Genomic DNA, 14,390 nt, shown 5'->3' on the forward strand with positions numbered 1-14,390 from the left:
TAGGCGAGAAGGAGGGCATGGATCTGGTTTAAAAATCCAGTTCATGTTGCATCTTTGATAAATTTGGGCATGTATGAACTGCCGATTTATTTCAAACTGATTTCCAAATTTGGGAATATAGGGCCTTGAAACAACAGCTCCGATTAATGTTTTATCTTGTTAGTCTAACATAACAGGATAGAGCTGAAATTAAAGCCTGCATTTCCAATACCAATCTAGCATGGTTCCACGGACTAATTTATAATAATAAAAGAAATTTGACACATTGTTTTCTTGATGAAGTAAGCAATCATTTATTTATTTTTTCTCAAATTACCATGTCGCTTTCTTGCCACTTTGCCAGCTATTGCCGAGATATGCATTGGACCTGGTCCTGGCATGTTTCATGTGCCTTCTGTTTAGTATTGATAATCACCACACGTAACATGTATCTGTCGCAGGCGTGTGAGCTATCCGCACGCTTTATAGTTATGCAATGCACATCGTCGCGTTATGATTCCATTGCTATTGTGATTATTTGCTTAAGCTGAAAAGCATGTGCACTGGGAGCGTCCAATTGCTTGTGCTGCGTGCTGATGATGGATTTCCCCCCTCAGTTTCTAACCATCAAATGGTTTCCTTGCAGTGGCCATCTTGAGAACTATACCAGTGACTACACCGTACAGGTGTTGATAGGTTACTGTGCTGTGTACATTTTCATGCAGACCTTCATGATCCCAGGGACAATATTCATGTCATTGCTTGCTGGTGCTCTGTTCGGGCAACTCCGGGGTGTGGCTCTGGTTGTCTTTGCTGCCTCTGCTGGTGCTTCTTCATGCTTTTTCCTGTCGAAGATGATTGGAAAACCGCTGGTGTTCGTGCTGTGGCCAGACAAGCTCACATTCTTCCAGAAGCAGGTAATAAGTTCAGCACCAATATTAGTCATTGTGGTTTTATTTCAACACTGTGTAGTGTCATAACATCTTAAATTTCTTTGGGAATGCTTAAAAATAATTTGAATCACTGTACTCTTTGATTTAAGATCCTTTAGAACTGTGTAGTAACTCATAGCTGAAAATGGGTGATTTGTCTGCATTTCCAGGTCGCCAAAAGAAGAGAAAAGCTGTTGAATTACATGCTTTTCCTCAGGGTCACCCCAACATTGCCAAATACATTCATCAACTTGGCATCGCCCATTGTTGATGTGCCCTTCCATACCTTCTTATTGGCAACTCTTATCGGTCTCATCCCAGCAGCCTACGTGACCGTGAGGGTAAGTTTCTTGCTTCAGATATACTGCATGTCCATATACTGCCCTTGAGTGCATACAATGCTAGTGCTAACTTCAATCCCACTGCCTGCTTCATTTCTTGTATCCAGGCTGGGATTGCTCTTGGAGAGCTAACATCGCTCAGCGACCTGTATGACACCCAGTCAGTAGCCCTGCTTTTCTTGATCGGCGTGGTCTCGGTCACACCAGCATTGTTGAGCAAGGACGAGGCGCAAGACACGGCACCAGAAATCGCAGCAGGCGCCTCATGAACACCGAAGAGGAGTCACCTAGCCCACCTGTACATACCAAGGCACAGCATGCGGCGGCTTCATTGGATTTGGGCCATACAGGCCTTGTGAGGTGGATGACACATGGTTTGCGAGTTCACGCGACGACACAGCAGCACGGCGGGACCTTGGACCCCAAGTCTGCCCGTCACCCGCCTGCTGGAGATCTGCGTCGCCACGAGAACACTATTTCATTTCATGGTCACCCCCACATTGTTTGTTATGAATGAATCTGGGAAGCACAATGCCCATCCACAGGCAAGATGCTTCGGATGTGTAGACAAGTAGCGTGTGTGCCGTTCGTCAGCCCGCGATGCTGTTTATTTAGATGGAACTGGCAGCTAGTCCAAATCCTTGTATATATATTGACCAGATTCATTCAATCCATATTCAGTGGTTCAATGACAATTTGTCTGTTGCTGCGCCGTTCCCCTTCTTATGTGCAGCTTGATTTTGCTGTACCTTTCCCCTTATGTGTAGCTGGATTTTTCTGAGCCCGGGGTTCAGGTTTTTATATCTCAGCCGGTTCAATCTGCTTGCCTGTCACACTTGACCATCAGTACTCATGATCTTTTTCGGGGAAACACCATGATGAACTTTCTTTTTCTTTGAGATGACAGCATGATGATCCTGAAAGGGATAGTGTCAAGTTTTGGGCCAAATTGTTTTCTTAGAGAGTAGTTTTTCAGGTAAAATTTTCAGGATAGTGTCAAGTTTTGGACCAAGCCGTTTTCTTAGAGAAGCGTTTTCAGGTAAAATTTTAGGGCAGATATGGTCATTTTTTTTTTTTGAGGATCAACTAAGGTCAGTTTTTTTTTTTGAGAATTGCTAAGGTCAGTTTTTTGGACGGGCCAAATTGGGGTAGTGAAGCCCAGATAAGAATTTAAGACGGGCTTTGACTGGCCTTGGCCCATGCAGCGGCCACCATCCCGCCGTCTCCTCCACTGGTCAGAGACGCGCCGCAAGCCGCCAAGCGCCCAAGCCGGAGAGCGAGGCACATGCTGGGCCTTCTCCGCCGCCGCGCCGCATCCTCGCCGGCGGCGAGCCTCCAGCTAGTGAGTCCAGCTTCCGCTCTGCTGTTTTGTGTTCCGCCGTTTACGAATCGCTCTGTTTGCTGCTTTGGCGGATTGGGGAAGTAGTTGCCCGCGAGAAAAATCCAAGGATCCACCAGGTACACGTTGCTTCGCTGTAGAACCCTAACCTAGGCAGGAGGAGTAGATGTAGGGCCAAGTAGAGAAATGGCTGATTTGCATATCTGAGCTCTGTGCTTGTGCGGTGTGTCGTTGGGAAGATCGGACAGGGGTCAAGAGCCTCGGTTAGTGTGGAATTTTAATGAGGCTTCTGTGCAAAACGCGAATCTGTAGTTCATGGGAAAATATATTTCGATTGTTTTCTGGTTGCGATTGTGAAGTGGGACAGTACATTTTGGTGACCCTGTCGTGATATTTTGGCCTCTGAAATGTGCAGTTCCAGTGCTGGTACCATCGAAGCAGCGAGAGACTATTGCCTTGCCGAGGTAAGTTTGGGGTCTAGCCATACCGTACTCCTCTTTTCCTAGTTTTTAATCACTGGTGACCAGAAACACAAAATTATGCTGTGCAAGATCATACCATGGATTAATAACTTCCTTTTCAGTTATGTTGTTCATTCTCATTGGTTCAGTCAGTTATAACTGTTTGCACTTCTTTCGCCTACTCCGCATTGCACAGAGAAGACCAGGAAGTTTCATATGGTCTCAATTGGGCTATTGCTGCGAGAGGCGTCGTCGTAAAAGACAAGGTCTTCTATAACTTGGAGCCATCAGAGCTTCAGAAAAGTGGTACTACTTATGCAGGTATATACAAATTAATGTCATTAAGTCATGGTGTGTATATTTACATTTGATGCTGCACAGATGTATAACCTGGTACCTGCTTCTGGAGCATGCAGAGCGTTTGTCTGGTACTCCACTTCATGTTAAAGGAAATGTCATTGGTGGGTTCCCTGATATTTCAGGAGCTCAATTTGCAAAGCTTCTGAAACAGGTAGGTTATTTATTTATTATTTTACTCTCCATGGCTTGGTAACACAATGATTCTCATGAACTGACGGAAATTCAGAAGCACCATTGGCCTCATTTTGTCAGCCGACAGAATTTTAACTTACTACTTTCCAGTTGAGCTTCAGTGTCAATGTGTTTGATTGTCTGTTTGCTTCTGTTAGGTGACCTTCCACCTTTCATCCATCTCAAGTCTTTATGTCCAAGATGGTGCCATTGGTTCATCTGCAGAATGTGATGCAAAGGTCCGTGTTATTAGTGACAACCCCTCTGCCATCATGTCACTCTCCAATATCCTTCAGAAAATACCAGATCGTGTGATTTCCCACGACACATGCCCTTTGACTATATATGTTGCCAGTTCCATCAGGTAATTTATCTTTTTAGTTCTTCTACACATTTTTTAACTTGTGCATGCATTCAAGTTGCCACCAAGAGCTCGGAGCATTAGCTGTAGTTGGCGGTTGGCCATATCATAAGACTGGACTAATCTATTGCCTTTCTTGTTGAGCATTGCTTAACAGTACCAACGTCAGGAATGCTCTGGGTTCAGGGACACAATATGCTAATGGAGTTGCAGTGGCAGACATAGAACGCTCATCACTTATCCTATGTGGTAAAGCATTTGCTGATTCCACTATGCTAAAACATGCACTTACTGCTTTGGCTGCCCCTATACTGTCTGCAAGAGGAGGCCTCCCCGTCCCTGGCTGGTAGAGTCTGCCTGATCTTTCTTTTTACCCTTTCCCTAAATATGTTATTATTCATCTTCCATGCTGTGTGTACCAGGCTTCTGTCTTGTGCTGGTTCTATTGTACTGCTGTTTGCTCCAGTGGAGGTCATCAAGTCCTGCTCCGAAATTCAGGATGTTCTTGTCTCCACTGATAGCGGTGTAGTTATCTCTTCAAAACAATCTAGTGTGCTGTTCCCAACAAAGTCAAGAGCACCACAGTTGTTTACCAAACCAGCTACAGTGGTTGTTGTATCATCTGATAGGTAATGGAGAGCATGTGCTTCATGGGTACAAGTAGCAGGTTAAAATGAGAAGGAATGAGACATTATATCTACTGTGCTAACAATATGTTACCTTCTTCTGTACTTTCAGCACTGATGCCCTGCCATTGGTATCAAAGCTCACTCCAGGTCAGGCAGCCTACCATTTCTTAGCTGGCTATGAGGATGGTAAATTTGTCCCAGCTTACAACAGGGCCCCCTCTCCTTTTGACCAGCTTGCCCTCGCAAATTCCTTATTTCTGCATGTATGTTGCATAATTTCCTTGCTTTCCCTCTCTATAGCCTTTTAGCTAGCCTTTATTACAACAATTGTTGGTTTAGTATGAACGTGAGAACGTCAAATCTGAGAAAGTTGAGTCTCTACCCTTGCAGTTGAAAAACGACAAGACACCAACTTATCTGATCAATGCCAAGAGCTCCGGAAAGCAAATTGATGGTACAATTTACATTCAGCGTGCCCTTCATTTATTATTCTGTTTGATTTTCTGGAACGGAGGCCACTTCAGACACTATGAATTACAGGCAAGGACTTGATGAGACTAATCGAGCTGGCGCAATCTAACGGCATGCCAGACAGCAGCAAGCCTGAGGACACTAGAGGTAAATAGCTGTTATGGCACCAAACATATAGTCAACACCAACCATGCAGTGTGCTTGTTTTCTGTCGTTGAAGTACATGCCGTTTGATTGCAGTGGCTGAACTCAAGGGGAAGTACAGGGGCTTTATATCCGGCAAGTTCGGCAAATTTTTACCCGAGGAGTTCTCATTCTGATAGATATAAGTGTTAACCTAATTCAGTGTACGGTGTTTTTACGCCGGGGCCTAGATAGGCTTTGTTGCGTTCTGAATTGAGCTGAGATAGGCTACCCCAATCTCCTTCCTGAACAAGAGTGCATCATTAGCTTTGTCTCCTCTTGGTGTTGGGATGCAGAGCTGCTGTGCCTTCGTAATAATCTCATTAGCAGGTCGTGCACTCCAGTTTGTGTCACAGCAGTAGGTAGTTCATGGCCCCAGTGAGCGTCGTGAGCTCCTGTTGTTACAACAAATACGACGGTGATGCAGACGCAGTGCGGCGTCTCAAGGACGCAGAGGCCGGTGCCGCCACTCCGGGACACATGCCATGTAGTGGCAGGAATATTGAGCCCTGCTGCTCTGTTTATCATGCAGATTGCAGAGATGACAGATCTTCACATGGTTTCAGCGAGGACTGGTGCTGCGCCGGGGTCCCCTTCCGGTTCTCCTCTTTATCTTACCTCCATCCACCCCCTCCCCAGCTTCTCCCAGAATTGTCACTTCATCTTTTTTTATAATTCCTAGCTAGTTAAGATCTAATTAGCTAGGAATTGTAAGAAAATATAGAGTGCCAATTCTGGGAGAAGCTGGGAAGGGGGTCAATTCTCGGAGAATTGCCCAAAAGAACTGGCCCTTAGACGTGCACCAGGCATATCATCACTGGACGCATTTGGCCGTTTACAGAATTTTGGCATATGCTGGGCGACTGAAAATCAAACCGGCATGGCGGGCGGCGAGAGGCGCTCGTTGTAGTACATTGCAGTAGGCCTCATGTTTTTGTGCTGCTGCAGGTACACTCTGTCGCCTGTCAATCCTTTGGCACACATTAACTGAACCAAAAAGCACGCTGCGTATCAATTCTGCTGTACATACACAACACATTGCCTACTAATCTGGCGGGCCTGTGTTGACCTGGAAGGCTGGAGCAGTAGGGGCCTTTGTACCGAGTGGCCACCCTTCAGAGACAGGCTAGCCCCCCGCCCCAAGGTACCACTACTACCACCCATCTGGAGCCAATAATTTGCGGGTGCATTTTGTCATTGGAAAGTTCATCGCTCCACCATAGGACCTACAGTAGAACTTCCAACATGTACTGCATCTTTGTGAGTTGTGAGTCACATGAACGATGCATAATGCATGCATCATAGTGCAGGCCTCCCCTCTTGTGCCGGCCTTTTTAGCCCGGGTGGTTGGGAGAAATGTGGAGCAACAGCAAAAGGGTTAGCTGGAGTGGAGCAAACCCCATTATTTGATTGATGGGCAACAGCCTCATCAGGAGCCATACTACTCCTGGCTGGCTCACATGCTTTGGTCCTCCTCCATCAGATGGTACAGCAGATTTTACCCCCATTGCCACCATCATCATTCTGTGACATCAGGTCAACAGGAACATGGAGAGAGCACCATGATAGTACTCCTTCAAAATTTCAATTTATATCTGTTCAAAGAATTTGCTTCAACAAAAACAAAGAACTGCATTGATTTGGAAATCTCTGTTCCATGTACAACACCATTACCCAGGGCATATGTATGAATAAATACAATCACTATGACTACAACATGAATCATCATCACTGAACTTACACAAATGCAAGAAACAAACGCATGGCTGTAAATACAATCGGCCGGCTCTTTTGTATTCTCTGAAACACCCAACACTTGCTTTACCATGATGACAGACTCAGAAAACTAGAGGCATGGGCGGGTGGCTAGTCAAAGAAAGGAGATGTCACATAGCATACAACAAAGGAACAAACATAAGATGGTGATCTTGTGCTAATTTGAGCTCTTTTTCTTCAGTAAGCCGCTAAATTTAAATTTCTTCTTCTTTTGCTGCTGCTGTTTGGTCGGCGATGTGATGCCGTTGTTCAGCTTTGCGGACTGCAGCCCGTTGCTGTCGAGGCCGGAGTCTCCCTTGTTGGACTCCAGATCGACTTCGGACTCGCCGTCGTTCTCCTTCTCCTTGGACGAGTCGTAGTCGGTAACCTTGCTGTTCTCCCACATCTTGGCAACCACCACAACCGGCTCGTCATCCACACCGCCTCCGTTCTCATTGTCTTCTTCCTTGTTGCCACCATTTGTTGTTCCATTCGGCACCAGGAAAGAGAGCTCTTTTATCTTCTCCGAAGCAGCCGATTCCTTTGCCTGCAAGTCCTCGTTCTCCTCTTGTATGTTCTGTAATTCGTTCTCCTTGTCTAATAGTTTGTCCTTCAATTGCCGGGTCTCGGCCTTGGCTTCCTCGCTAGCCTTGTTGGCTTCAACTAGCTGAGCTTCCAGATGATTCATCTTCTCCAGCAGCTCGGTATTTTCAGCTTCTTTTTCATTCACCACGGCCAAGTACTTGTCCATTTGAGCTTTGACAGCAACGATCTCTTCTTCTGACTTCCTAATAGAGTTGACAAAACTTAGCTCTTTGGACTGCCATTCCTCAGACACGTTCTTAGCTTCTGCCTCCATTCTCTCAACGGACTTCTTGAGGCAAACTTTCTCGTAGTTTACTTCATCGAGCATCACCTCATAGCTCTCCTTGGCATTCTGCAGACTATTGTTGAGTTCCTCTACTTGTGCCCGAGCGTGCTCGATCTCTTCCTGTTTGATGAGGTATTTCTCCTGGGCCTCTCTGGATTCAGCTGACATCTCGTGCAAGGCAGAGGCCAGACCCTCCATTGCCTTCTTAACCTTCTCGACTTCATCTTTGCTAGCTTCTAGCTCCTTGGTTAGCTCGTTCTTTTGTTCAGTCAGGGCCGCGATTTCTGAACTTGCAAGCTGGTCATTGTTCAGCGCCTTTGTTTTCTCATCTTCTACTGCCTGTAGCTTCATCCTTAGCTCTTCGATCTCTGCAATTAGGTCAGATGCATCTTTCTCTGCAGCATCAAGACGCTCACTTGTCACGTCAATTTCTTCCTTGAGCCTGGTCACCTCATCCTCCAAGGATCTGACGTTGTCATGAAGTACAGCAGCTTCAGATTCTTTGTCTTTAAGCAAAGTGCTTGTTTCATCTAATTCTTCCATCACTGAATCCAAAGACTTGCCTTTCAAAATGAGAGACTGATCGGCTTCCTCCAATTGGAACTCCAACAGCTGCACCTTCTTCTTCAATTCATTAGCCAACTCATCTGACTTTGAGCATTCCTTCTTGGCATTAGCAACATCAACTCTAAGCTGTTCAACCACACCCTCCAATTCAATCACCTTCTTCTCAGCTAGCTTTGCTTTCTGCAATTCAAGCTTCAACACAGAATTCTCTGCCTCAAGCTTTCCGATTTGGTCAGCAGCTTCCCTCGACTTGCTCTCCACCTCGGAATCAAGCAGCCCCTTCAGGCGCTCCACCTCCGCGTTGAGGAGCTCGATTTTCTGAGTATTCACCTCGCAAGCCCTCATGGCATCATCTGCCTGGCTAAGCGCCCAGTTCTTGGCATCAATTGCATCTGCCAGCTCATACCTTGCCTTCTCAAGCTGCTCCACCGTCGAATGCAGCGCGGCTGCGTCGGCCTCCTGCTGGCTCTGCATGCTCTTCAGCTTCCTCCGCAGCTCATCTTCCTCGCCGTGCGCAGAATCATTGTTGCTCACCTGCTCAGGTTCCATGGAATGGACCTTCTGGATCTCCACGGTCCTGCTCTGCACATCGAGCGCCTCCTTGAGCTTCGCATTGGCCTCATCGGCCACCTTCTTGGCGCACTCCAGTTCCTCCAGAACCTTGCCCTTCTCTTCTTCCTTCTCCACAAGCTGACCCATGGCCTTCTTGAGCGCCTCTTGGACGGCATCAAGCTGCGCCTGCAGCTCCTGGGACGGCTTGGCGGCCTGCCGCTCGGGAGATGGCTTCCCAGCCTTCCCCTGCTTCTGCAAGCCAATCAAACGACTAAGATTCCACTAAAGCTAAAGCAGGAAGCATGCTTTGTGCATCACAAGCAGAGGAGGAATCGTGCGTACCTCTGCAGGAGGAGGGGTGGTGGCGGTGATCCGGGTTGGGGTGGCGCCCTTGGGCGACTTGCGGTCGGCGGACCTGGGGGACTTGTCGGCCGTGCGCGGCGCGCTCGGCGGCGTGCCATGGGCGGCATTCGCCTTGGGGACGGCCGGCTTCCGCGGCCTGTCGCCCTTGGGTGTCGGCGGCGTCTCGCCCCTGGGTGTCGGTGGCGTGCCCTTGCCGTTGCTCCTGGCCTCCGGCTTGGCGCTCGGCTTGCTGCCGACCTTCCCCTCCGGCTTGCCGTCGCCCTTGGCGTCGGCCAGGCCAGATCTGCTCACCAGAAAAGGCAAAAAACTACCGTCAGATCAAGAACTCGGCAGCTCCATCCCCAACCACCAAGATCCGAGCCAGATCTATGCTATGCTCCAGGAAACCAAGCAAGCATGCTACCAAGAACCATCCAGCCCGTGCCGACCCATCACTCCAAAATAGAAACAGTGATAAAAGAATCGTAGGGGAATGCAGAGAGCGTCGGCGGATGACTCACTTGCTCCTGGCGCCCAGCATTGTGGACTCCCTGCCGCCGCCGCCGCCGCTGCTCCGGCCGCTACCCGGCGCTGCAGGCACGACGCCCACTCAGCGAGCGCGAAGTCGGGGGAGGCAGGAGTGGTGGGTGAGGGGGAGGGGGAGGTGGTGTTTTCTCTCCTTGGTGGGCGGTTATGGCAGGCAGAGTAGCTCCGTCCGTCTGCGGCTAGTAGAAGAACATGGAGGAGTGGAGGGGGGAGGAGGCCAGGTGGGGTGGGGCTGCGGAATTTCACTCGATGCGGACAAGGGAAAAAAGAGAGAGGAGAGGAAAAAGCAGGGACGGGTTTTGATCAGTGTCTCTTGTGGGGCAGTTCCCGCTCGCATTAACCTTTCCAGCTTTGCTGCCTCTGTTTTTATCCGAGAGTGGAGGGAGGTGCAGTGAAGGGCAAGGCAGCGCGCAGGAGTGAGACGGGTTAATCCGAGTGTTTAATTAGTAGTAAGTACTACTACTACTGGCAGCAGTGTCATTCCCGTCATGATCACCGCGCCAGCCAGCTCGCTCGCTTTACCACCCTACCCCGGGGTCGGGGCTGCGGCTGCGGCTGCGGCATCGCTTTCGCTAACCACCTCGCCGTTCTAATTCTATTCCGTGCAACCTCATAAAGCGTGGCGGCAGCCAATTCTTTCCCTCTTTCTTTTTTGGTTGTAGATGGAAAAAATCCTAATCAGCGTGTAATTGCGTGTAATTCTTTGTATGTTTATCATTATTGTTTGATGCGTGTGTGTGCGCGCGTAGGTGGAGATGAGGAAAATAAGGCCGCCTAAATGTCATCCCTTGTTTTCATTCGCCCCTTGGGTGTGTGCTCTTTCTATCATCATCATTTATTTATGTTCTGGTCCCTGCTGCTCGGAGAATTGACGTTGCCATTCGACGGGAAAACGCATGAAAGGCGGGAGTAGTATACTCGAACCGGGCTTGCTCTTAATTTTATTTTCCCTGCTTTTCATGAGACATCACCTGTCTACGGCCTATGCTATGGCGTAGTGTGGCTTTGCTGGCGAGACGTGACGCTTGAACCGCGCCTCGACTCATCCTCTCCGCTCTTCAGCGACCCAAACGCGTGCGCGCCGGTGCAATTCAGGACGCACGCACTTGAGACATGCAGGTATCAAACAGAAGGGGAAGCGGAGGGTGATGGCTTTGCGGGCGATCGCCGGGTCGGTGCGTCGCCTTGCGCTTCCCGGCGGGTGCGGGTTTCCGGGAAACTCGTGGAGCGCACAGCGCAGGCAAGGAAGGAACCGACACCCCTATGCGCGCGTGATCGGGAAGCCGGATTTGTTTAAGCACGCGGCTTTCGCGATGGGAGGAGGACTCCTGCGACGGCAGGGACGGGGACAGGGGCACGTCGCGGCGGTGCGCTGTGGTCTACTAGTCGCGGGATGACTCGCTTTGGAATTTGCCCACGGTGCTGTTGCGCGGTGGACGGAGGGCTCGGGACCCGGGAGATGCCGTCGTAGAAACTCGTAAAGCGGTAAACAGCTTGCTTCCGGAGTAAAACAGCCGCTCCACATGTATGTTTAATGGTACCACACGGTCATTAGCACATCATGTGCACACTACAACAAAACAATTACTGCTACTCGATGACAAATCGATGCCGTGTTGTGTTGTGGCCGAAATGTTACACGCAATCACCCGGTTCAATTATAGCATGCGATCACCGAAAATGATGCTATCACTTGCACGATTTTCTCGCTAGACAAGCATCCCTGGAGGTGGCGTTCAGCACTGCTACGCGGACGACTAATTCAGACGACCAGTGCACGGCGATGAATCCCAGCCACCGAAACTCGTCCACAGCCCACACTCTGTTCGCTGGATTTATTGTCGTTCATGGATCGGCCACGTGATGTCGTGTGTGGAGCAATTCCGAGGTGGCGTTTTGTACAGCCTTTTTGCTGCTTCGACATGACATTTTAGTTCTTTTAGTAACTTTAGAGATTGACATCACGCCGTGGTAGAGAGTGATCCCTCTCTGAAACATCAACGCGGTTTTGTATCAGTCCCCGACGTGGTTCGAACGTGTTTTCTCTCGTAAACCGCACCCGCTTCTGATCGCCCTGCCCAGACCGTCACTCGGCGGCCCGCATTCATGCCGCTGTAGAGCGCGCCGCTTCACATTGAAGGCGGCTCAGGACGGACACGACCTCTTGTTACCTCCGTAATTGAAGCAGCACGCCAGTGGAGAGCACCGCCCGCAGCACGCCCGACTGAATACGTCTCCTCGCCGAAATTCAAACGCCTCCATTAAACTCGCGTGAAAGCCGAGAAATAGGACGGAGAGAGTTTTGCTACTGTGTTCGATCACAATTCCATCCAACCAGATGTAACTCTTTTGCAGAAGAGTGACCTAGTAGAACAAATACCTTGTCGTATTGAGCATTACTGGTTTCATCTTTGCCCTTGCAATACTGGTAGTTTATCTTTTGTAGTATTTGTGTCGTGTGATTTCTCTTTTGTACCCGTATTGTTTTGTTTCGATCACTTGTCCATCCGTTTTTGGTATTTTTTCTTTGACATAATTGTTTCTGTTTAGCTTATTTTTCATTGTTGTGTACCGAGAGATTTCAAGTTTCTGAAAGAAATTTTAAATTTCTCATTCACCCCCCTGGTCGATATACTCCAGATCCTACAGTTGGGATATTCATAAATACCATATGGCCAACTAGGGGCTTGTGACAAAAAAAAAAGAATTTGGTGGATTAGGTATTCCTAATCTTAGAGAATTTAGTTTGATCTTGCTTGCTTCTTGGACCAAATGATATTTCCATGGTGATAATAAGAGTTGGTTGTCTCTTGTGGACTACAAATATAACACTTGTAAACCCAGTGTCATTTGGTCCAGACAGGGTGTGGGTTCTCCCTCTTGGAAGAGTGTTACCTGGGCATTTGCTGTTGTTAGACCTTTCTTTCGATGAATTATCGGAGCTGGTATTACCATTAGTTTTTGGCTTGATATTTGAGTTGGTGAGAATTCTTTGGAAACTAAGTTTTGGGATATTTTGGAAATATGGCCCATGTTTGGGATGGGACCAACCTTAAGCTAAATTTTATAAGATGTGTTGATTTTAATTTTTTTGGCTATATGGCATGAATTATTGTTATTGCTAGAGACTTTTGTCCCAAATTTAAATCTTGACAAGCCTATATGGACTTTTAAAGCATCTTGTAATTATATTACGAAGTCTTGCTATAAGATGATTAATTATGGTGGGATTTCTGCCCCCTTTTCGAATTGGTTATGAAAGTTTCCTATTCCTCCAAATTGTCATGTTTTCTTATGACTTGTTGCTAATAATTGTATTCTAACTAGAGATAACCTTAGTAAGAGGCAACATGTGGAAAATTTATCATGATAGTACAACGTGAAGGAAATATGCCCTAGAGGCAATAATAAATTTGTTATTTATATTTCCTTATATTATGATAAATGTTTATTATTCATGCTAGAATTGTATTTACCGGAAACTTAGTACATGCGTGAATACATAGACAAACAAAGTGGCCCTAGTATGCCTCTACTTGACTAGCTCGTTGATCAAAGATGCTTAAGTTTCCTAGCCATGGACATGTGTTGTCATTTGATGAACGGGATCACACCATTAGAGAATGATGTGATGGACTAGACCCATCCGTTAGCTTAGCACTATGATCGTTTAGTTTATTGCTATTGCTTTCTCCATAACTTATACATGTTCCTATGACTATGAGATTATGCAACTCCCGAATACCGGAGGAACACTTAGTGTGTTATCAAACGTCACAACGTAACTTGGTGACTATAAAGATGCTCTACAGGTGTCTCCGATGGTGTTTGTTGAGTTGGCATAGATCGAGATTAGGATTTGTCACTCCGTGTATCGGAGAGGTATCTCTAGGCCTCTCGGTAATGCACATCACTATAAGCCTTGCAAGCAATGTGACAAATGAGTTAGTTGCGGGATGATGCATTACGGAACGAGTAAAGAGACTTGCCAGTAACGAGATTGAACTCGGTATTGAGATACCGGCGATCGAATCTCGGGCAAGTAACATACCGATGACAAAGAAAACAACGTATGTTGTTATGCGGTTTGACCGATAATTAAAGATCTTCGTAGAATATGTAGGAGCCAATATGAGCATTGATACATCTCCGTCGTATCTACTTTTCCAAACACTTTTGCCCTTATTTTGGACTCTAACTTGCATGATTTGAATGCAACTAACCCGGACTGACGTTGTTTTCAGCAGAATCGCCACGGTGTTATTTTTGTGCAGAAATAAAAGTTCTCGGAATGACCTGAAAATCAACAGAGATTATTTCTGAAATATATAAAAAATATTGGCGAAAAGATCTAGTCAGGGGGCCCACACCCTGTCCGCGAGGGTGGGGCACGCACCCCCTGCCTCGTGGGCCCCCTGACACTCCATCGACCTCAACCTTGACTCCATATATTCACTTTCGGGGAGGAAAATATTAGAGAGAAGGATTCATCGCGTTTTACGATACGGAGCCGCCGCAAAGCCCTAAACT

At 47.5% G+C, this 14,390-nt stretch overlaps 3 protein-coding genes across 3 annotated transcripts in view; 2 read left to right on the plus strand and 1 right to left on the minus strand.

Annotated features, from left to right (window-relative positions):
• The window catches only part of LOC119356384 (uncharacterized membrane protein At4g09580-like), a 2,908-nt gene extending 944 nt beyond the window's left edge, over positions 1 to 1,964 (plus strand). Inside the window, exons 2-4 of the mRNA XM_037623333.1 lie at positions 626 to 896; positions 1,082 to 1,252; positions 1,360 to 1,964. Of these exons, the coding sequence (XP_037479230.1) occupies positions 626 to 896; positions 1,082 to 1,252; positions 1,360 to 1,521 (604 nt within the window). The 3' untranslated portion in view covers positions 1,522 to 1,964. The remainder of the gene's footprint in view (positions 1 to 625; positions 897 to 1,081; positions 1,253 to 1,359) is intronic.
• Positions 1,965 to 2,454: 490 nt separating this feature from the next.
• Positions 2,455 to 5,570, plus strand: LOC119351950. The gene is made up of 11 exons (XM_037618715.1): positions 2,455 to 2,594; positions 3,007 to 3,055; positions 3,254 to 3,373; positions 3,469 to 3,563; positions 3,742 to 3,947; positions 4,102 to 4,290; positions 4,367 to 4,573; positions 4,683 to 4,836; positions 4,964 to 5,027; positions 5,114 to 5,191; positions 5,285 to 5,570. Exons 1-11 carry the CDS (start codon positions 2,538 to 2,540, stop codon positions 5,362 to 5,364), a joined length of 1,299 nt encoding a protein of 432 aa, XP_037474612.1. The 5' UTR covers positions 2,455 to 2,537; the 3' UTR covers positions 5,365 to 5,570.
• Positions 5,571 to 6,959: 1,389 nt separating this feature from the next.
• Positions 6,960 to 10,099, minus strand: LOC119356385 (WEB family protein At5g16730, chloroplastic-like). The gene is made up of 3 exons (XM_037623334.1): positions 9,836 to 10,099; positions 9,315 to 9,618; positions 6,960 to 9,224 (listed from the first exon to the last, which is right to left on the minus strand). Exons 1-3 carry the CDS (start codon positions 9,853 to 9,855, stop codon positions 7,161 to 7,163), a joined length of 2,388 nt encoding a protein of 795 aa, XP_037479231.1. The 5' UTR covers positions 9,856 to 10,099; the 3' UTR covers positions 6,960 to 7,160.
• Between the last annotated feature and the right edge of the window lie 4,291 nt (positions 10,100 to 14,390).

This window comes from Triticum dicoccoides, chromosome 2A (assembly GCF_002162155.2).
Source record: "Triticum dicoccoides isolate Atlit2015 ecotype Zavitan chromosome 2A, WEW_v2.0, whole genome shotgun sequence".
Taxonomy (NCBI): domain Eukaryota; kingdom Viridiplantae; phylum Streptophyta; class Magnoliopsida; order Poales; family Poaceae; genus Triticum; species Triticum dicoccoides.

What these genes read in the sequence shown, in the direction of transcription:
- LOC119351950 (XM_037618715.1), top strand. Translation starts at nt 2,538, where the DNA reads ATGCTGGGCCTTCTCCGCCGCCGCGCCGCATCCTCGCCGGCGGCGAGC. An exon ending in GAGACTATTGCCTTGCCGAG is followed by an intron (nt 3,056 to 3,253) that starts GTAAGTTTGGGG and finishes TGCACAGAGAAG; the next exon opens with ACCAGGAAGTTTCATATGGT. An exon ending in CAAGCCTGAGGACACTAGAG is followed by an intron (nt 5,192 to 5,284) that starts GTAAATAGCTGT and finishes GTTTGATTGCAG; the next exon opens with TGGCTGAACTCAAGGGGAAG.
- LOC119356385 (XM_037623334.1), bottom strand. Translation starts at nt 9,855, where the DNA reads ATGCTGGGCGCCAGGAGCAA. An exon ending in ATGCTGGGCGCCAGGAGCAA is followed by an intron (nt 9,619 to 9,835) that starts GTGAGTCATCCG and finishes TCTGGTGAGCAG; the next exon opens with ATCTGGCCTGGCCGACGCCA. An exon ending in CCACCCCTCCTCCTGCAGAG is followed by an intron (nt 9,225 to 9,314) that starts GTACGCACGATT and finishes ATTGGCTTGCAG; the next exon opens with AAGCAGGGGAAGGCTGGGAA.